This window comes from Rattus norvegicus, chromosome 17, assembly GCF_036323735.1.
Source record: "Rattus norvegicus strain BN/NHsdMcwi chromosome 17, GRCr8, whole genome shotgun sequence".
Taxonomy (NCBI): domain Eukaryota; kingdom Metazoa; phylum Chordata; class Mammalia; order Rodentia; family Muridae; genus Rattus; species Rattus norvegicus.
Genome location: NC_086035.1, coordinates 84,238,159 through 84,261,622, shown reverse-complemented (window position 1 = coordinate 84,261,622; position 23,464 = coordinate 84,238,159). Strand labels below are relative to the sequence as shown.

Genomic DNA, 23,464 nt, shown 5'->3' with positions numbered 1-23,464 from the left:
CCCAGGTCCAGACGGGTTTAGTGCAGAATTCTATCAAACCTTCATAGAAGACCTCATACCAATATTATCCAAACTATTCCACAAAATTGAAACAGATGGAGCCCTACCGAATTCCTTCTACGAAGCCACAATTACTCTTATACCTAAACCACACAAAGACACAACAAAGAAAGAGAACTTCAGACCAATTTCCCTTATGAATATCGACGCAAAAATACTCAATAAAATTCTGGCAAACCGAATTCAAGAGCACATCAAAACAATCATCCATCATGATCAAGTAGGCTTCATCCCAGGCATGCAGGGATGGTTTAATATACGGAAAACCATCAACGTGATCCATTATATAAACAAACTGAAAGAACAGAACCACATGATCATTTCATTAGATGCTGAGAAAGCATTTGACAAAATTCAACACCCCTTCATGATAAAAGTCCTAGAAAGAATAGGAATTCAAGGCCCATACCTAAACATAGTAAAAGCCATATACAGCAAACCAGTTGCTAACATTAAACTAAATGGAGAGAAACTTGAAGCAATCCCACTAAAATCAGGGACTAGACAAGGCTGCCCACTCTCTCCCTACTTATTCAATATAGTTCTTGAAGTTCTAGCCAGAGCAATCAGACAACAAAAGGAGATCAAAGGGATACAGATCGGAAAAGAAGAGGTCAAAATATCACTATTTGCAGATGACATGATAGTATATTTAAGTGATCCCAAAAGTTCCACCAGAGAACTACTAAAGCTGATAAACAACTTCAGCAAAGTGGCTGGGTATAAAATTAACTCAAATAAATCAGTTGCCTTCCTCTATACAAAAGAGAAACAAGCCGAGAAAGAAATTAGGGAAACGACACCCTTCATAATAGACCCAAATAATATAAAGTACCTCGGTGTGACTTTAACCAAGCAAGTAAAAGATCTGTACAATAAGAACTTCAAGACACTGAGGAAAGAAATTGAAGAAGACCTCAGAAGATGGAAAGATCTCCCATGCTCATGGATTGGCAGGATTAATATAGTAAAAATGGCCATTTTACCAAAAGCAATCTACAGATTCAATGCAATCCCCATCAAAATACCAATCCAATTCTTCAAAGAGTTAGACAGAACAATTTGCAAATTCATCTGGAATAACAAAAAACCCAGGATAGCTAAAGCTATCCTCAACAATAAGAGGACTTCAGGGGGAATCACTATCCCTGAACTCAAGCAGTATTACAGAGCAATAGTGATAAAAACTGCATGGTATTGGTACAGAGACAGACAGATAGACCAATGGAATAGAATTGAAGACCCAGAAATGAACCCACACACCTATGGTCACTTGATTTTTGACAAAGGAGCCAAAACCATCAAATGGAAAAAAGATAGCATTTTCAGCAAATGGTGCTGGTTCAACTGGAGGGCAACATGTAGAAGAATGCAGATCGATCCATGCTTATCACCCTGTACAAAGCTTAAGTCCAAGTGGATCAAGGACCTCCACATCAAACCAGACACACTCAAACTAATAGAAGAAAAACTAGGGAAGCATCTGGAACACATGGGCACTGGAAAAAATTTCCTGAACAAAACACCAATGGCTTATGCTCTAAGATCAAGAATCGACAAATGGGATCTCATAAAACTGCAAAGCTTCTGTAAGGCAAAGGACACTGTGGTTAGGACAAAACGGCAACCAACAGATTGGGAAAAGATCTTTACCAATCCTACAACAGATAGAGGCCTTATATCCAAAATATACAAAGAACTCAAGAAGTTAGACCGCAGGGAAACAAATAACCCTATTAAAAAATGGGGTTCAGAGCTAAACAAAGAATTCACAGCTGAGGAATGCCGAATGGCGGAGAAACACCTAAAGAAATGTTCAACATCTTTAGTCATAAGGGAAATGCAAATCAAAACAACCCTGAGATTTCACCTCACACCAGTGCGATTGGCTAAGATCAAAAACTCAGGTGACAGCAGATGCTGGCGAGGATGTGGAGAAAGAGGAACACTCCTCCATTGTTGGTGGGATTGCAGACTGGTAAAACCATTCTGGAAATCAGTCTGGAGGTTCCTCAGAAAATTGGACATTGAACTGCCTGAGGATCCAGCTATACCTCTCTTGGGCATATACCCAAAAGATGCCTCAACATATAAAAGAGACACGTGCTCCACTATGTTCATCGCAGCCTTATTTATAATAGCCAGAAAATGGAAAGAACCCAGATGCCCTTCAACAGAGGAATGGATACAGAAAATGTGGTACATCTACACAATGGAATATTACTCAGCTATCAAAAACAACGAGTTTATGAAATTCGTAGGCAAATGGTTGGAACTGGAAAATATCATCCTGAGTGAGCTAACCCAATCACAGAAAGACATACATGGTATGCACTCATTGATAAGTGGCTATTAGCCCAAATGCTTGAATTACCCTAGATCCCTAGAACAAACGAAACTCAAGACGGATGATCAAAATGTGAATGCTTCACTCCTTCTTTAAATGAGGAAAAAGAATACCCTTGGCAGGGAAGGGAGAGGCAAAGATTAAAACAGAGACTGAAGGAACACCCATTCAGAGCCTGCCCCACATGTGGCCCATACATATACAGCCACCCAATTAGACAAGATGGATGAAGCAAAGAAGTGCAGACCGACAGGAGCCGGATGTAGATCGCTCCTGAGAGACACAGCCAGAATACAGCAAATATAGAGGCGAATGCCAGCAGCAAACCACTGAACTGAGAATAGGTCCCCTATTGAAGGAATCAGAGAAAGAACTGGAAGAGCTTGAAGGGACTCGAGACCCCAAAAGTACAACAATGCCAAGCAACCAGAGCTTCCAGGGACTAAGCCACTACCTAAAGACTATACATGGACTGACCCTGGACTCTGACCCCATAGGTAGCAATGAATATCCTAGTAAGAGCACCAGTGGAAGGGGAAGCTCTGGGTCCTGCTAAGACTGAACCCCCAGTGAACTAGTCTATGGGGGGAGGGCGGCAATGGGGGGAGGGTTGGGAGGGGAACACCCATAAGGAAGGGGAGGGGGGAGGGGGATGTTTGCCCGGAAACCGGGAAAGGGAATAACACTCGAAATGTATATAAGAAATACTCAAGTTAATAAAAAAAAAAATAAATAAATAAAAAAAAAAAAAAAAAAAAAAAAAAAAAAAATAATGAGCAGTTGATTGAAATCAATGATCCGGAATATCTACTTACCTCGATCTGGGTGGTGTTGTCCTGCCCGTCATCCAGTAGCAGGTCGGGGAAGCCTCTGGACTCCGGAGAGTCTTGGCCCATGCTGGCTCGGTTTGTGTCTACAGCTTTAAAAGGGTCCACGTTTCTTTTCCACCGGTGGCTGTATGCTTGAGAGTCCACTTCCACCCCCTCTTCACTCTGAGGCGAGGTGTTTGCAACTACATACTTCCAGTCTGAAAAAGATACAAGTGTGTTACCTCCAGGTCTGACTCTCTCTATAATACCTATTAGAGTAAAAATATATACACCTGTTGGTCATTAGATAAAAAACAGACTAATCACAGTAAGACCAAATTACTCCTCAAATTAGAGTTGGTGTGATAATGCAAGTGGTATGAGTTAATATAAAATGTGTCAGCAGGTTATACAGACTGCTTGGTCTACAGATGCTTGACACTTAGGCTAGAGGAAGGGGGTCACTTGGGATATGCCTTTGATTAAAGGTTATACTTCATCCCCAATTCCTATCTTGCTCTTTGTGCTTCTTGTCTATCAGGAGATGAACAGACTCTTACCACATATGTCCCCATCACTATAATGCTGTATCCAAGAGCATGAGGAAATTCGCATATGTACCTATGATTCCTGAAGTGAAATCTAAAGGTTCCTCAAACATATGGCACTACAGAAATGGATTGTTCTTCCCTCTGTGTGTGTCTGTATACAAGTGCACACACTTACACATGCACGCGCACGCGCACACACACACACAGAGAGAGAGAGAGAGAGAGAGAGAGAGAGAGAGAGAGAGAGATGACAAAGCAAGATAGAAATAAAAGGGAACAGGAGAGAGGTATTTTCAGCTTACTTCAAAGCAAATTGAATGATGAATGTCAGAGCTAATTCTGACTTCACATGACTAGTGCCAGGCTGTGAAGGTACAGCGATGTGCTTGAGTGGGTTAAAGCCCAGCGACATTTTCCTCCTGTAAATGGGCTAACCTATCTTGTCATTTACAAGCCAGCCTTGGTTCATTGCCTGACTTATTTGATAAGCAGCACCCTCAAGAGGCGTCACAAATGCGCTTGTTCATTTGCACTGTCCTCACCTTGGGAACTTGTCATGGTGGGAAAGGCTGACATTGACAGGCATGTACAGAAATGGATAGGACAGTAAGAAGATCAAATCACAAAGGTATTTTCAAGCTATCTGCAGGGTCTGGCCCTGCTGACCCAGCTCATTCTACCACTACAGGAGGGGAAAATTAGATTTAATCATGACTCCTAGTCTTTCATTTCAGTAGGTCAGCAGGGGATGAAATACCATAAGGATTGAAAATTCAGTTTCCAAGCAAGAGGAACAGCCTTCTACGAAAACATTACCGAAAGATAGGGATCGGTAGCCTTTATAACTGGCCAGATATGGGTTCATGAAGGGCCAAGAGAACATTGATTTAATTATGGAGGCGATGTTCCCCTCAATCTAGGAACATTTTGTGAAAGGAAAAGAGTGCTTAACACAGAGTATTATGCCACTAAATCAGGCACTCATAACTTCAAAACGAATAGGCCACAACCACCACTATATTTCACCAACCACCATGTCTGGATAGACCTTGTTTGGATGATCCTTCCAAACAAGACAGTGCAGTCTGCTTTCCCTAAGACATTAAAGATATTTGAGAGTCTGATGTGTTGTTGAATGGAGTTCTATGAGAAGCCCTACCTTACAGTTTTCATTGAGCCCTAGGAAGAATCATGAGTACCAAATTCAACAAATTTGCACAAGGAGAAATCTGGCAGCCAAGGACAGAAAGGCAGGGCTGTGCTCGTGTCAGTGAACTACACACCAAATGGGGCTCATGTGCTCTGTAAATGGTTGCCTAGGATTCCCCAGTCCCACTGCATATACTGAATGTTCAACAAGAAAATCTACTTAGCTCTGTTGACATTATTATGGAAACATTTATTTTGAAAACATTCTCCCTCTGCCTGCCGTTTGACAATGCTTCAATGTTCACTGACTGACTGAAGGAAGGAAGGAAGGAAAACAATACTGGCATTCTCTTCGGCACAAGACCTTTAGGATCAGGCAGAAGTAAGCCAGCAGTGGGAGTGGACATTCTTTCAGATCTGTTGCTGTTTATGGGCCTGAGATAATTGACAAATTTTCTCTGCTTTTGTTACCCTGTGTTTTAGGTCATAATGGACATAGCTTACCTGCAAAGGCAAGCATCACTTTCTAAGGATGTGTCTGGCTCTAAGAACGATGGTCCTAGGCAGAGCTACACAAAGCCATTTTCTTGACTCACTTTTGTATCCTGCCTCATTATCAAAGACATATGAGGACCTATATAGCAAAATTAAGCAATAAAATTTTCTAACAACCAGATAAGACCTTCTGGCAAAAAGCTTAGGTCAACCTCAGAGATATCCATCTACCTCTCACGTAGGATGGTATGTCTCGGTGAGTTATGCCAAGCTGTGCCAAGTCTGCCCTGCTCTTCCCTCCTCCCTTTCCACCTCTATTCTTGTCCCCTTCCTTCTCCTTCTCTCTTCTTTCCTTTTGATCCTGTTCAATTTTGCCATCCAGTATAGTCTGGTCTGAAGTTCTGCCATCCTCCAGACTCAGCTTCCCTAGTGTCTGGGAATTCAGTTGCATGTTACTGAGCTAAGCATCTTGATTACATGAGTTAGGCTCACTCTGACGTTAAGTTTACAATTTCTTCTCTGAAAGATATAACACAGCATATCACAACTCTTCCCATAATCCTCATTAGACCCACCAGCCTCTTTCAGGCACCCGTAATCTTAGCATAAGACGCACACAGAATAAATATCAGCAAAAGAGACTCTTGTGTTGATTCTGTTTCTTAAATACCCTTCATTATTTCTTTTCATTCATTTTACTCTGGAGAATAAATAAAGGTGTTTCAGAACCTAAAGGCGATAATGTCCATATTTCTAATTTTAGGTGAAATCTGATTAATATGTTAAGTATCTGTTTAGCACTCAGAATTAATCCTTTGCAAGATTGGGGACAGGGCAGCAGAAAGAGCAGGAAAGTTCGTGGCTGAAATATGCTTATATGACCACATGGCTTCTACGTCAGGACTTCTGACAGTTTTGGCTTCATCTTTTCCTCACTGTTTAGTAATATCTACTTTATGTCACATGCTAATGATTTTATTTCAATATTTTGCAAGTAACCTACAATTATATGAAAAGATTTTGACCCCTTCTTTTGACTTGACTACTGTACATAAATGATACTCATAATACACATATGCCAAACTACCAGAAAGTAATTGTATGCTTAGGCAAAAATCCTACAAAGTTAGGATTCATCACAACTGTAATTATTAACATATTCTATGTTCTGGACGTTATATGTGTTAAGGTATGTATATGCTTGTGTGCAGATGCATGAATATGAGAATTTGTATGTAGTTACATATGAATATAAGAGTACAGGCCAGAGGTTGACATTAAGTATCTTTCCCAATTGCTCTTTAACTCATTTTTGAGGCAGATTCTCACTCAACCTGAGCTCAGTGCTTTGGCTAGACTGATTGTCCAGCATGCCCTAGAGATGCTCTCAGCCACACCTCTATCATACTAGGATTACAGTCATGAGTCACTGCATGAACCTTTTAATGTGGGTCCTGGGGACTGAACTCAGGTGTCACACTTAAGCAGCAAGTAATTTATTGACTGAGCTATCTCTGAAATTCCCTTCTGCACTTGATAAATGAAGCAAGGCACCACTGAAATCCTCTGAAGGAACATTTAGCAGTTCTGCAGAAAGCATATTTACTGGCTGGAATCACCTGAGAAAGTATAGAAATATTTGGCTAAGGCATATTGCCATGTGACTATGAATCTCAATTTATTTCAGAACTGAATAGAAAAATTCTATTAAATAAATGATATCCTTGGCTGTGTCAATAATGAACTCGCTACTGCAGTTGATTTGGAAGTTTTGACTGGTCGCATTATTCAGCAAGGTAGCTACAGGAGATAAAGTTCCAAGGATGTTTTATTGAGGTGGATTAAGGGTTCTGAATGGGATCTAGCAGTCATAATTTATTAAGTTCTCAGGAGAGACTTTCTGCCTCCGTATGTGCTTCTTTGAATCCACCCAAGTGTAACATCCTCCAGGCTCTTGTCCCAGGTACTCGTTCAACTCTTCCAGGAGGGTTTCCTGTTCCCACCACAGAGGATTTAAAATGCTGTGCCAACAAGACCTATCTTCTACAAATGCAAACCCAACCCCAAATCTTCAGGAAAGCTTACATGTCTCCCTCCAATTCCAGCTCATAAATGGTATTCATAAATGAATTGAGTTTTCTTCTGTGATATAGTCACTCTTCAAAGGTGAATCCTTTAAATACACATATTATGCATAACTCCCCTTGGGTAAGGCATTGTAAAAAAAAAAAACTTTGTTAACGCAGCAAGCCTGGCACTTGCTCTCTTAAGCGAGGTCATGAACATGCTAGGCTCGGCTGTCTTCTGAAAACTTCCTGTGGGGAAAGAGTTCCTAATCAGTTACTGACAGGGTGTATCAGTGTCTAAATTACTTAGGTGAAACTATTCATGGTGAACACCTGCCCTCCTGTTCAGCATATCAGATTTGGGTATATACTAAACAATTAGAAAATACAGGAGTAGTGCCACCCCCAACAACAACAACTACAAACTTTTAGGAATTGTTATTATAACTTGACTATGAAGGGTTTCCACAGGTTCCTGTACTAAAGACTTAGTTCCTAATGACAGCAATGTTCAGGAGTGGCTGGATCGAGAGACTGACCTCATCAGTGGATTAGACTATCAGTAGAGTCCTACTTGATTGGAGTAGTAACAGGTGGGGTAAATGTCAGGGGATAGAATCTAATTTGATGCAATATATTAAAAGAAGATAGACTGAAGGAAATAATTTGTGCATGCCTGTCCCTCCACCTTGTGTTGCTCTTACATTCCCTCCCTCCATCTCTCCCTTCCTCTTTCAATCTCCCCCTCCTCCCTCCATCCTTCTACCTTGTCTCTCTCACAATTTCCTCCTCCATGCTCCTCCTTTTGCTTCTAGTCAACATGAGGTGAACAGCTTTGCGTTAATATACTCTACTGTAATGTTCTGACTACCAACAGGTCCAGAAACAATCATAGTCTATAACCTTTGAAGCCATGGGCCAAAATAAATGTTTCTTCCTTTAATTCATCTTTCTCAGTGTTTCAGTCATTCGGGTGGACAGATGAGTAGTTCAGGGGGATTTCTAATTGATCCCCCTTTGCATTAACAACATCTTATGTGTCTTCATACTGTGTTGGTAGAGAAATGAAGTACCAATTGTTAACCCCAGTTTCTCAAGATATTATTCCATATCCTTTCCTTTTACAAAGTTCGCATTAAATCAATTTATTTTTAAAAGAAATTAAGTGAATATGAATTAACACTGAATCTTATTGGTTCCATGAGGTAATTGTACATAGCCAGGATCGCCTTAAGGATACCTGACATAGACTGCCTCAGAATAGTGACTCTATTTTATGCAGTGTGTGCTTTGTGTGTGTGCAGGTATGTGGATGGATATTTGCATGTTTTGAGATTGGACTCTAAGTACAAGCATGGGCACTGGCATATACTATTTGTTTATGATTATCAAATAGTTCAAACTGATGGAAGAAAATGTTCAATCTGAGACAGAAGTGAATGAGGAACTTCAAAGCCTATGGCCAGGAACACATTCTAGGTTCTGTATCTACCTCTCTCATTCCTTTTGAATGAAGAACATTTGGAAAGTTAGGACTGCTATAAAAGATAAATTGGGTTGGACAAATTGTAATTATTAAGAACATGATCCAAATCATACACTGAGTATTTACATTGAACACTAGGGAGATTTAACCATTTTACTGTAAAATACAAGGATAAATGGACATGCTAATTTCATAGACATAGAGGGTAAATTATTCTATATGCAAAAATCCTTCATTAATAAAATTGAAGACAGCTTTGAGGTGGCGCTCACTATGATCCCAACACTTGCGAGGCTAAGGTAAGAGCACTACAAGGTGGTAGATGATTTGGACTGTGTGGTAAACTTCAAACAAGCCTTGGGTACAACTTTGTAATAATTCATTGATGTGTTAAAGATAAATAGAATAAACCCGCACTCATGGCTATGAACTAAGAATTGCTGTACAGTGCTTCTAGCAACACATAGTTAGTATTATAGTAATCGTTAGTAATGAACTGTTAATCCATTTTACACATGAACACTTTGATATCATGAGCAGGTGTGTGAGGCGACTGCAAAAGCATCAGAGATGATTATAGAGGCTCTTTCACAGTTTCTATCTAAGCTGCTTCTGAGTAATCTTTCCCAGGGTCAAATTATCAGCTTGTATCACAGCTTAGTGATAGAACCGCATAAAATAATCTAATGGAATATATAAGAAACATATACTATTCAAAACAGTCAAACAAGGCAAACAGTCATGCACATCAATGTAGCTAATTAAATAAAAGATATAGTGTTTCCACAAGATTATTGTGTTTTTCAGACCGTACTGCATCATGGGGCCAGAACAACAGGACCATGATGGGTCTGTAATCTCAGCCATCATGACCTCAACCAGTAGGACAGGATGTGTTCTTACAGTCATTTTGTTTCCTTTAGCTACAAAAGTCTAATATACTACTAGCATCCAAATGTATTATAAATGTATTTTATTATATTTGAGGCCATATATTAGTCCATGCTTTGTTCAAGTTTTCTATATTATTTGTGAAAATTTTGTATGTATGTATGTATGTATGTATGTATGTATGTATGTATGTATGTATATCTGTATGTATATAATACTTAAGTGGCTTCAAAGTACAATAAAAACTAAAACCATGTGTTTCAATACCTTTCCTTTTCTGTTCATCATTAGGCATCTTAAACCCTTGTGTTTCCTGTGCTATGAATGACTGATTCTAAAATGAAGTCCAGGCACTGGAACCAAATCCCAAAGCATGAAAGGAATGACTGCCAGCCAGGGAAACAAAAGATTCTGTGAACAAAGATCAGTCATGGACAATAACACCTCCTGGGAAAGTATAAACTTCTGAACCAGAACCAGCCAGATGGAATCTATTGATATAATGGTACCCAGGGTCAGAAATAATGTCTAAATGCCCTGGGCCCAAATCACAGAGGGACATCTGGTAAACTCAGGCTGCCAGAGCAAGTCAATGTCATCTCATGTTGTTATCACATCATACTCGGTGAGTAGAGTAAAAGTCCACAATGGCTCACTGGTGAGCTCAGACTTACTCAGCCAATGACTAGAGGTCCTATTCAGCACACGGCCTTCTATCTGTAAACTGCATTAAACCAGATAAGTTATGTCATTATACGACCAAATTTCTATAGGTTAAATATCCTCAAAGTATTCTAGTGACTTTGCACGTTGACCAATAAACCTTAGTTCCTTCATCACGAATTTTATCTCTGTCAGTGATTCTTAAAATACAGTAACTTGAAATTCACTTGAATTACGTGACTCTAGGAAAGTCTATCAACTTGGATGAGCATTTAATGATAGTGTTAGAAGACAGAGCGTAACACAGGTTCTTAGAGTTACAATGACATTTTTTCTGAGATTCAAGTACACCATTCTGTAGTCAGAGCAGAATAATGCTATTGATCACTTTCCAAAAAGGAGGTGATATTTTATTTTATTCAAGAGCTAAGTGATGGAGGATTACCTGATTGGTTATGGAGGATACATACTAAGTCCCCAAGCAGCTGCCTAACTTCATCAACACTAACATCATCAAGTGCCTTTTCTATCTTTAATTAAGTGTTTATCAGGCACTGTGACCATAACGTTTGAAGTTCTTAGCATCAATCTTAGCTTTTTTTTTTTCCTTTACTGAGTCTTTTTACCTGATTGCTTTCTGAACTGTCAGGATCATTTATCTTGCTGCCTGGTACCATCATGAAATAAAACAGGGGCTCCTTGTGATAAGCTGGTATCCAAGATGCGAGGGCTACCCAGTGACTAATAGGCAGGTAATGTATACAGTGTGGGCCTCCTGAACAAAGACATGATTCTTATTTCAGTCAGGGCAGAAATGGATGGTGTGAGGGTTTATAACACCACTCGGACTAGGATGCAATTTGAAATACAGCCCAGTTAAATTGGGAATTTTTCATCTAATGGTTTAAGTATGCCGATGATAACATGGAAAAGAGAGTAAAACAAAACATATTACAATCTTTCATACTTTCAGAAGTTCAAAGAAAGGCTATCAAAACTAAGGCCATACTTCCAGCCACCTTCCTTGTCAGATCCTGACACAGTTGAGGTGACCCCATACTATCATCCTCTGTATCACCTTGTTATTCAGTCAATCTTGTTTCTTTGCTTAAAATTCTTAGCCTTGACTATTTGGATAAGTCAGATCATTTCTCAAGAAAATTAGACTCTGCCCTGCAAATTTTGTGCAATTTCCTATACTTTTCTCACCTCTTTTTTATCGATGAGTTCCATTAACTAAATGATGAGAATTATAGTGGTATAATTTTAAAGCCCTTTGAAAGGTTCAAAGAGATTAGTGCAGCAAGAGAAAGCAATTTTCCCCAAGTTACCCTACTTCTCACATTTGATTCATATCCTTAATGAAATAAATCTTCACGGAGCTTTGGAATCATAAAGCAATGGACAAAGCCACCTAGCTTTGATTTTTCTTTCCCAAATAACTTTACAAAGAAGCTTCATGAAGAAAGAAACCAAAGGGAAGGCCTGTACTTCTGAATGGCAAAGACGACTGTGAAATGAAGGACCTTGAATGATTTGTCAGTCACAGGAAACAGTGCACAATTCCTTAAACCAAATGGGTACATTGCTTTTGACACTTAAGTTTGAAATAATTTACTTACAAAACCAACTTCTATTCGTGATGTTGTTTTTAAGTATTTATAAGCTAACTCCATCAAAGTTAGTAGTTTGCCCCATGACATTCATTATTAATTCAATATAGTATATATAGATGAAATATTTTCATATGAAAAAGTTTCTTTATTTAAACTTACAGTTTTTTTTTAATTTAAAAACAAATTATCTTTCAAATTGTCTGATTCCTAAGACTGGGAAAATGGCAACCCAGAAATTAAGGATATGTTGAGGAGCAGAAAGTCTGTATAAATCTGAATAAATCAAGTTAAGAAAGTTTTGCATTCCCAAACTGTATCATAGTCTTAAAATTAAAGTTTATGCTATTGAGGTAATAAGATTTATCCACAATTTGAGGAAAGAAAAGGACTTATATTTGATTTTAAACTAACATTTACTCAAGCAGCAGTTTTAAAATGATTCCAGAGATTATCAAAAATGATAAGACTGTCTAGATATTGTCATGTCTCCCCAAAATGACAACACCTAATTAAACTGCATGATTGCCTGTGCTTACAATGATTATGTATTTTAATTAACATTGTAATAAGCAACAATAAAAAAACCACATTATGGAAAAAAAGAAATGAACACAGAAAAACCTCTACTAAAATAAGATTTAGTTTGTTGTGATATATTCGTAAAATATGCAAATCCTTGCCGGAGCATAATATTTTGGAGATGACGTCATGTATTACATATTCTGTTTTCCATATTGATAGGAACTGGGCATATGATAATTCTATAATCTTTTGAAGTTAAATTTTTATTTCTGAAACTTCAGATATAATCCCACATATTTATCTTGAGCCAATAGATACAAAAAGTAGACAGAAACAGGTCCCTATGATTTTTAGAGGAAATTTCACTACATACAGATGAAATAATAAAAAGCAAGTATTAAAGCCAGTGTAAACTATCTAGGAAATAATTAGGTCAGCCCGGAGATGTATCAAATGCTTATATACCTTATTGGAATGTTTTTATCTCTCCAGGAAGATATTATTAGAAGGTATTTTGTGGTTTGTATTTTTCAGTTATCAGTAAGGTCACTGAGCCCCCAAATTCTAAGAAATAGTCAGCTTCTATGGCAGTCGACCCCAAGATTACAGTTATGAAAACGACGGATATCGCTGAAATCCAAGGACAGCTACTCTGAACTCATTGATTTCAGGTCCCATGGAGAGCATGCAGAAATATTTGAACCAAGAGTCCAAATTTTAAACAAAGGTAGAATGAGGGGTAACGACTAAGATAAGAAATAAACGTACTGTTCCGCTGCATACTTTCTCTTAACAGTAACATAATAAACAGAAATAAATCACCACACAGAATTCTGATCACGGATCTGGAGTCAGTTATCTATATTTAAATTTTACACTTTTTGACATCCAGATACGGATGCACATCACTTCCCTTTAGCATAAAGTCAGGGGGCTCGTAGTTGGTATCAAAATAGACTGTCGATGTGATTTACACCCAGAAATCAGGAACTGCTGAATCAGGAAAATGTAGGAACAAAGAAAAAGAAAAGAACACTTCTTGTATGTTGTTACCGTGATTACAAATACGCATAAGATAATTAGGGGACATACTAACAAGGGACATGCATTTCTGGGTAGTCTGCTGTGCACTTGCCTATGGAAGTACAATAAGCTGTAGGTATTTACATGCTGCAACTGGGTGTTTTGTTTTTCCTATATTCCTACAAAGTGAGGTTAACATTGCTAGGTCTGCCATTTAACAGTGAATTCTGGGTAATGACTTCATTGCAGTTTTAGCTCAATTAATGTGAGATAAAAAGTAGTCACCATCTGAACAGCAAAAGCTGGTAAATAATCACACACACACACACACACACACACACAGACACACACAGACACACACACAATATCTCTCTCCTCCCGCCCCTCTCTTTCTCTCACTCTTCTCTACTTTCCACTTCAAATATCGTGATAACTAGCTATGCACACTCCAACACCAAAATGACTATCTTGTATTCCAATCCCATCCCGGTCCTGCCTGTCTGCTAGAATAAATGAGTTCACGTTCAAGTGTTTTCACTCTAGAGACATAATTTTCTTTCACAAATCCCCCCCAAGGGAAGGCAAAATGCTTGGAGACAAACTTTCAAGTGCCCTGCTTATAGAAGATGACATGGGAATAGAGAAAAGAAAGCACGGCACTAAGTCCTTGTGTCAATTCGCATATGTCTCACATCTCACAACACACAGCTCAAGAGTGAAGGGTTCAGACGTGGGTTTCTGTTAGGAATTATTTGGCTAAGAGACAGGTGAATTGTATAAGATTTTAGGACACCAACATCTTCCAATGTTATTTGGAATGTTTAGAGAATACTTTCTTCTTTTGTTATGAAGGGGTCAAATACTTCATGAAGCTTAATTAAGTCAGAAATATTTCTTTAGTTTGTTAAGTTAGTAACCCTCTTGTGTGTGTGTGTGTGTGTGTGTGTGTGTGTGTGTGTGTGTGTTTAAATACTGTGTGGAAAACTGATTTACTTTTCTATTTATATGTAAATTTCAGTTTCTAAATGTGGATTCAGGTGCACTCTGAGAATGCTAAAGATCCTTCTATCACACTCAAATTTACAATATATTTACCAAGAAAGAGCCCTCACAAGTTCCAGGTACATGTGCCAATATCGGATGCATCAAGATATTGTGCAAAAGGCTTATTAAATATCCCATTGAAGCGCAGCATGGCTCTTCATTCAGTTCATTGTAAAAAATCATTCGCTCACCCATTTATGAATCAACTTATTTCTCTTACCTGCCTCAGAGACTCTAAAGCCATAAGTGAGTTATGTCAAAGATGCTGCCATCACATTCACAGGCAGGAGTGAACTAAGTCCTATAGCCTGAGAGAAGGGGGGGGGAGCAGGAGGCAGTATAGTCTGTCACAGGGGAGGGAAGCAGGCTGAAACTGCATCACCAGGGTGTTGTATAATACAGATACTGAATTGAGTGGTTCTCCCTCACAGGAAAAACCATCAAGAAGATTTAGGGAGGAAAAGACAGGATCCTTGTGGAGCCTATTTTAAAAAGATTGACTCATTAATCACGTCAGAATGGTCTGTGAGAGTAGATGTTGCTAGAACCTTAGGTTCAGCTGATAGAAATTTAAAAAGCAAAATATTTTCTCCTCCGTCCATGGTCAGCAATGTCATAGAAGTACCAACAAGTTCCCTTGATGAGGTAACCAATTCCCACGTGAAAACAACCCATGCCCATATTATCCACTATGACAGCAGAATACTGAGCTTACATCAAAGGGTGAAAAAGAGGAGAAAAACATCCTAATCCATTCCAGACCCATTCTCCTGCTTTACATTCCAAGAGGAATATTTCAATTATTATAAAGGGAAGCAACATTATTGTCAATTATTTCATCTGGTTTGCAAAATGCAAAAGTCTGGCATATATCTTTGGGACCTTACATTAGCTCCTTATTTGCATATATGTTTTTGAAAAGTATTTTATCATATACTATTGACTGTTTTCCACAATACTCCTTGAGGAACATAGGGCAAGCTCATTGTTCCGATTTTCTAATCAAAGGGAGCCAACTCCAAGTAGCTAAAGAAATTCTGTGCCCCACCCGGCCCCACCTCCAGCCACTAGAAAGTTGATCCCTCAGCCCAAGGACTTTGATGTCAAGTCCCATTTCGGCATCCCCAGAAAAGCTAGGGGGACATTCAGTTTCGTTATCCTCTTTTGGTGAGGCTGCTATTTATTTATTTTATCTCCACTCCAATCCATCATCATGTACTGTGACTTACAATGTCCAGCGTGAAGGTGGAGAAAATGGTGGAAATCAGGAATAAGCAGAAGCAGCACTGTCTTTGGAATGCAAATCAAACCAACACAGGAGTACACCTGAGAGGCTCAAAAGAGTATTGTTTGCTTTTGCCTAATAAAATTGACAACCCATATGTTGGGTTTGGACAAAAGGCTAGACCATGTCACAATAACAAGTTTATTACCTGATAGTTGATTCTTGCCTTTTACAACTGTAAACATTAATTAAAATGACAGGATAGGTAGATAAGGTACTTAGGAAAATCTAGGATTCATTTCTCAAGTAAACACGTACTTCTTTGAACAGAAGAAGCATGTATGTTAAAATACAGATCTATCACAGCATATCCAAAGTGGACTTAGAATTCAGCATCCATGCCTAGGAAGTGCAAGGCCCTGGGTTCGGTCCCCAGCTCCAAAAAAAAAGAACCAAAAAAAAAAAAAAAGAATTCAGCATCCAATGACCCACCCTGGGAAATGCTGCTCACAATCTAGTCCACAGGTCACATTTTGAGCATCCAAACTAGAGACAGCAGAAACCTGAGTCTGCAGAAAATCAAAGAGAATCAAAGACAATCATGAAAGCAGTGGGAGACAGAAAGAAACAGAGCTGCATGAATATTCTATTCTCCATGAGGCTTTAGGTTCCTTGTATTAGCTAAAATTACCAGAGAACCTATAACTATCATAGCATTTATGACCTTACCCTCTCTAGGTTCACTGGTCTAGTCCAGTGGCCAGTACGCCCACTTGCCTCTTACCTTCAGATTTCCAGTAGTCATTTAGCCTAAATAGCAACACAGATAATAATGAATATCAGAGAGCCATGACTATTCCTTTAGGCAAATTCGATGGAGGAACTCTACATCTTCCCTGTTTGTTTTATACAAGATAAATAGTTTGTCTTTCTTCTTACCTTTGTAGGTTAATTAAGAAATGAGTTAGATTAATAATGGATTTCAGCAATTACCTACTGGGGAACGGACTGCAATCATATATACTGTGGGTACCTGTCAGTATCAAGTGACTCACTCAATGAAGGTACAGATTGAGAACTTTATGTCTTTTGATTAAATATGGGTTACCTAAGCAGACATGCTACTTAAGAAAAGAATTATAACATTAAATATGGTATTAATTCTTTGACATTAAAATATTGCAAAGAAAAAAGCCACTAGCATAAGACTATGTTAATATTGGAAAAACAACATTTTCTGAGATGCTTATAAAGAGACTTAGATGAACTTCTTATACAACATATTTAGATTTTAGCAGATTTACTAATTATAGAGACGAATTGGTTTTGTAGATCTGGAGTCCTTATATAAAGGAAAGCGTATAACACTTAAGTGTCTCCTAGCAATATGAGTGACCACATATGTTGAATGTGAGCTACATAATTTATTTCTTTGCATTCACCAAAATGTATAAAGAAGCTGTTGGGTTGGTTTTTTTTTATTTTGGAAAATGATATTCATTTTCAATTGAAAAATCTGTCTACTAGATTTTAATAGATAACTGAAAAACTTTAGCCAGTGAGCAGGATTTCTGTTTCTGAATGAACCAACAGTCACATTGCCAACCCTGATTAAGACTGTAAGCATCATTGTCACTCTCGACGGAACTCTACACAACAAACTATAATGCTAGTGTGATTTTCTTCAGGACCAATTTGAAATAAGCATCTCTTTACCAACTCTATTATTTTAAATACTTTTCGGATGGATGGGTAGACAGCATTCCTCAGTGGTGTGTAAAGTAACAAAAAGGCACATGTTTAATTAACCACTACTGACCCAACCAGTCTGACTCTTAGTCAACAAAACCCACTTCAACCTGCCACAGTTTATAGACATGGTGGAGATAGTTCAATGGTCGGGGAAGTACGAAGACAGTATGAATCTAAGATTGTTCTTTGGAGTGGAACTGTTGGTTAAATGGGGATTGAGTAAACACACATGAATTCTTGTCCAACTGAATGACTTCAAGGCTCAGTTGTAACTCAAACATCATACATTGATACAAAAAGACAATGAACCAAGGAACGTCAGAGGAAGGTATAAGAGCTTAGACCTTGCTCTCTGGGTGTCTGTTTCTTCACTTGTAGAACTGTACATAAACTATACTCTCTCTGATGTCTAAGATATCAAATAGAAATTGGAATAGACCACTCTAATATGGGCCAAAGTGCATTGCCTCTTCAATAAGGCAAAACAAGTTTTAATTTAACTTTAAAAGAAATAACATGTAGTTTCCCTGGAATCTGATGTCAAACGCAGCTAAGAAACAAACAGCAAAACTTTAATTCTTCCACACTTCTCATGATTTCTGTAACAAAACTCATCGCATGTCCATCCTCATTTTGAAGTCAGTGAGATGTGTTTGCTCTTTAGACATTCAGTCTTAATGAAATAATTAAAATGATAAGTAAAAAATGATAGACAAAACAGATTTCATAAAACCAAATTTATGGCCTGAATGTTTGGCTGTATTTGGAGATGGAGATTATCAGGAAATATTTAATGGAAAACAATGAAGTCATAAGGTTGAGTCCCTGATCAATATTATTAGTGTCCTCTTTAAAGAGACCCTTCAGAAATTACCTCTCTATATCTCTGCCTCTTTTCCTATTCATCCAAACATCAAAGAAAAGCCACATAGAAGTAGCACATCAAGAAACAAACTGGCAGAATCAGTGAGGATGAACGCAGGAGGGAACGAACCGGCCCGTTGCTGTATACCTGTGTTCAATGCTGATGTTCGCAGCCTGCTAGAGCCATGCCCAAAAGAAAGGCCGAGGGGATGCTAAGGAGGACAAGGTCAAGGTGAAGGACATGCCACAGAGAAAACCTGCTAAAACTGCTCCTCCCAAGTCAGAGTCCAAGCCTAAAAAGGCCCCGTAGAGAAGGGAGAGAAGGTACCCAAGGGGAAGAAGGGAAAGCCGATGCCAGTAGGATGTGAGTAATCCTAGAGAAAATGCAGATGCTAACACAGACCAGACACAGAAGGCTGAAGGTGCTGGAAATGCTGAGTGATGTGTGTGCATTTTTGATAACTGTGAACTATTTCGATAACTGTGAGCTATTTTTATCAAGTTTTATAAAAATGCAGAATTTGGTTTTACTTTAAGAAAAAACTGTATTGTTAGCACACAGAACACTTCATTGTTGGAGGTGGGGAGAATCATGTGTCACTAACAAAATATCGCCCACGCTGGATTGAGGACAGAAAACCTCTTTCCTTGATAAGTTTGAATGGCTCCTGTTGGTTTCCAGGAGAGACATCCCTGTCTTGCATAGGTGGCCACCAAGGCAAAAAAAGGTCTTGTGGTCTGGGGAAACTCTAAATTCATTTAAATATCCTGTTCCCTCTGTACCATCAACATAGACTTAATTCCCTTAAAGCCTGTTGGAACATCACCCCCAAAATTGGTTTTCTAATTTATTGGGCGATGTGGACTTTGCAGTAACTTTGAGTGTTCTCAGATGGCTGGTTCCTTTTATAAAAGATTGAGGCTCTTCAGACTGATGATTCTGCCATGTTCAGTTCCTGACAGTCAGGGTCGGCGTGTGGAAAGTTGTTAAACACCATCCTTAATGTGAAACGTCAACCCTCACTCTGAGCTACTTTCCCGTTTTCAAAGCATTGAATGAAGATTTCCTTGGGTTTTTCAGTGGCTTTCTGACTTTGGTAGTCTACACAAGAAGGGAATTTGGAAGTTCTTGCATATTGTTGATTGTCTGCCCAAGTCTTGCCTGAAATACCATGATTGTTTATGAAAAGTGTCTTTCATAAAGCTGGTTACAGTTTAAAAAAGGAAAAAGAAACGAACTGGCTACATTCAGGAAATCCTTGCAAAAGCATGTGTTTGTTCTCGTTTAGTCTACGGACTTATAGCCTCACTGTTAATGGAGAGTAAATGTCTGCTGTATAATGCACCACACTCTGAATGTTCAGTTAGGGTCTCCAGGCTGCAGCTGTTCAGAATAACAGTAGTTCTTTCACATATGATACATTGATCATAGTTAAAACAAAACAAAACAAAAAACCTTTCACAAACTTTGTTCACTATGGGACTCTCCCTTCTTCATAATATTTTCAGAATGCTTTCAGTGTGTCTAAAAAGTTGGAGATGAAGGCCTGTGTGGCACTGTATTTGTCATTGTGTGATGGCAACATGGTATGCCCTGAGCTGAGCTCTGTACTTGGCATGAGCTCCTCAGGTCATTTCAGGGAAGCTTAAGCTGCTGTGCATCGGTCCAGCAGTGCCTCTCTCTGCGACAACGGACAGAACAAGCAAGCAAACCACCAAAACCCACATCAGCAACTGCCACTTACCAACTGAATTCTATGGCGTTTGCTCTGACCTAAATGCTGGGACACCGCTCTCCAATGGCAATGCAGAAAATTCAGCTACACACTGTTAAGAGATGGGAGCCGGGATGGTTGTCTCATGGGTGAGAGCAATAGCAAGTGAGATACTGAATGGAGTGAGTTTGTCCCTCTCTCAGGTGAGGGTCCACTGTGGAGCTTGATTTAAGGAGAACAGAATTTGCTGTTTGAAGACACAGACTCTTAGCAACTTGGCCTATGAACCCCCTAACACACACACACACACACACACACACACACACACACACACACACACACACACACACACATGCTCTCTCTCTCTCTCTCTCTCTCTCTCACACACACACACACACACACACACACACTCTAGACAATGCAAATGTAACTGAACATCTGCCTTGTGTTTAAACATTTGATGAATTTTAGTTTAGTACAGAAGAGTGTAAGATTCCTTCCAGAGAAAACTTCCTAGAATCTGTCAATTTGCCAAAACTTTCAGCTAGAATACTACAATGATACATGGATGTTAGTGTAAAAGAGATAAAAGAAATCATTTTGCTATCAAAAGAAGCCATGTCAACAAGTTGCCATTTATGCTTCTCTCTTGTATGCCCCTTGTGTCAACAGTTTAGCAAACTAAAATTGAAATAAGAGGCACCAGGCACTATCAAAATCATCAAAGAAAATTTGAACGGCACTTGAGATGCTTTGATATTACTTCAGCTGACACACAGAATACGATGACACTTCCCAGGAAATAGAGCCTCGTTTTCCAAAAAGGAGTTTTTGTTTTTTTTTTCTTATGACAAATACTCGACTGGAGAATGATCCAGCTGAGTACCAAGTTCCTAAATCAGTGTGGCTTATCAAGGTTTACCAACTTCTTTGTGGTGAACATACCCAGAGGTAAGATTATTCTAGGAAGTGGGGACACAGAGTTCACATTGCCACAAAGTGAGGAACTGAACCATCATCACCTGCTGAAAAACTCGTTATCTGGTATCTCCAGTTTATACAGGTAGAAACAATAGATCATTCTTTTTATCTCAAGGGAAGTTTTTATAATGAAACATCTATGATTAAGCAACGTCTAAATAACAGAAATTTATTTCTCACACTTGTGTGTGTGTGTGTGTGTGTGTGTGTGTGTGTGTGTGTGTGTTTGGTGTTTGGGGGGTTGGTTGGTTCATAGGCCAAGTTGCTAAGAGTCTGTGTCTTCAAACAGCAAATTCTGTTCTCCTTAAATCAAGCTCCACAGTGGACCCTCACCTGAGAGAGGGACAAACTCACTCCATTCAGTATCTCACTTGCTATTGCTCTCACCCATGAGACAACCATCCCGGCTCCCATCTCTTAACAGTGTGTAGCTGAACTTTCTGCATTGCCATTGGAGAGCGGTGTCCCAGCATTTAGGTCAGAGCAAACGCCATAGAATTCAGTTGGTAAGTGGCAGTTGCTGATGTGGGTTTTGGTGGTTTGCTTGCTTGTTCTGTCCGTTGTCACAGAGAGAGGCACTGCTGGACCGATGCACAGCAGCTTAAGCTTCCCTGAAATGACCTGAGGAGCTCATGCCAAGTACAGAGCTCAGCTCAGGGCATACCATGCTGCCATCACACAATGACAAATACAGTGCCACACAGGCCTTCATCTCCAACTTTTTAGATACACTGAAAGCATTCTGAAAATATTATGAAGAAGGGAGAGCCTCATAGTGAACAGAGTTTGTGAAAGGTTTTTTGGTTTGTTTGTTTTCTTTCGTTTTAACTAAGATCAATGTATTATATGTGAAAGAACTATTATTATTCTGAACATCTGCAGCCTGGAGACCTGGTAGTTCTAGTGTCGATTTCTTCTCACTGGCATACAAACACTTAGAAATGTATTCATACATGCAAACAAATGCATGGCTATAAAGGCCACCAAGAGCATCATATCCATCTCCCTCATTTGCCTTGAAAGAAAAAGGGGAAACAAATTTTCTATACATTTATTCACAACTTACCATCCCCATATTCAATGGTCAATAATGTGTCCTTGCAAGTATTTATCTCTCTTAATTCCACAGTTTTCCTCACTATTTACTAAAGACCAGATCCAATTATATATATTTTTACATGTCAATGCTACTTTTTCTGTGGACTTATTATTGTTTATTACCTTTAAGTTCTTCTATAAAGTCCTCCAGACCCACTCCCTTCTGTTTCTGGCCTATATTCCTCATGTAAGTTTTTCTCACCACATAGAGATCTTCCTAATATACTGAGCACCAAGATAATTTGTTTTTCCTTTGACTCAGAGTCAGGGAAGGTATGGTCATGGGTTTGTGAAACATGGCCTCTCTGTGACTTCATATTTCCGAGTTAGTGCTGCTTTCTGCCAACGTTTGAGCCCACAGACTGGCTGACAGCCCTGTCCCAGCCACATAACCCACTAGCTGGTTGAGGAAGTAACAATTTACATTTTGTGGTGCAACGAGGAGCTAGCTTTAAATTGATATTGTTGAGGATTGTGGAGCAACACGTAACATCAGTCACTTATCTACTTCTCCTTGGAAATGAGAAATGCATCCCATTTAATAGAACACTCCTAGAATGTAGACACTTTGACTTGGCCTTTCCAAAAGATAAACCATTGGTATTCTACATCCATCCTATTTTCCTAAACTTTAGATGCCAAAAGAATCATACTAAAACTCTGGGCAATTAAATGTACACTACCTTGACTTGTAAATTTTACAAGTTCATCAAAGGTAACTGTGATGAGTCGAGTCTTACCTTGAGAGTGGCTTTGAGGAGAAACAGGTGTTCTAATTTTAGATATCTTTGCTTCTGTGGGTGGTCTCTTTCAGCTTGTTAGCCTTTCTCATTCATTCTCTTGCTGGTTGTTTTGAGTGAGGATGGGGACAAGTAGTGCTCTCCCAGGGAGCTCAGGCCCCATAATGATAGCTTTCCACCAGACAGTACTTATTAATGGTTGTTTTCTGACTTTATGGCCGAAGGGCTACCATTCCTGAACCGCTTCCTCTCTGACTGGCAATTTCTTAGCAAAAGGAAAGTCCACTATTGTACCTCTTTTTTTTTCCATTGTAGCAGTCAAGGGGCAAATGTGAGCCCTTTGCCTCTGACTCCACAGCAGAATCCA

The 23,464-nt window shown here is 39.0% G+C and overlaps 1 protein-coding gene across 12 annotated transcripts in view; it reads right to left on the bottom strand.

The window, feature by feature from the left end:
- Plxdc2 (plexin domain containing 2) overlaps positions 1 to 23,464 on the bottom strand; it is a 425,039-nt gene that overhangs the window by 241,209 nt on the left and 160,366 nt on the right. For all 12 annotated transcript variants that reach the window (XM_039095938.2, XM_039095937.2, XM_063276640.1 and 9 more), the window contains one exon: positions 3,223 to 3,434. In XM_039095938.2, coding sequence (XP_038951866.1) covers positions 3,223 to 3,434 — 212 coding nt within the window. The remainder of the gene's footprint in view (positions 1 to 3,222; positions 3,435 to 23,464) is intronic.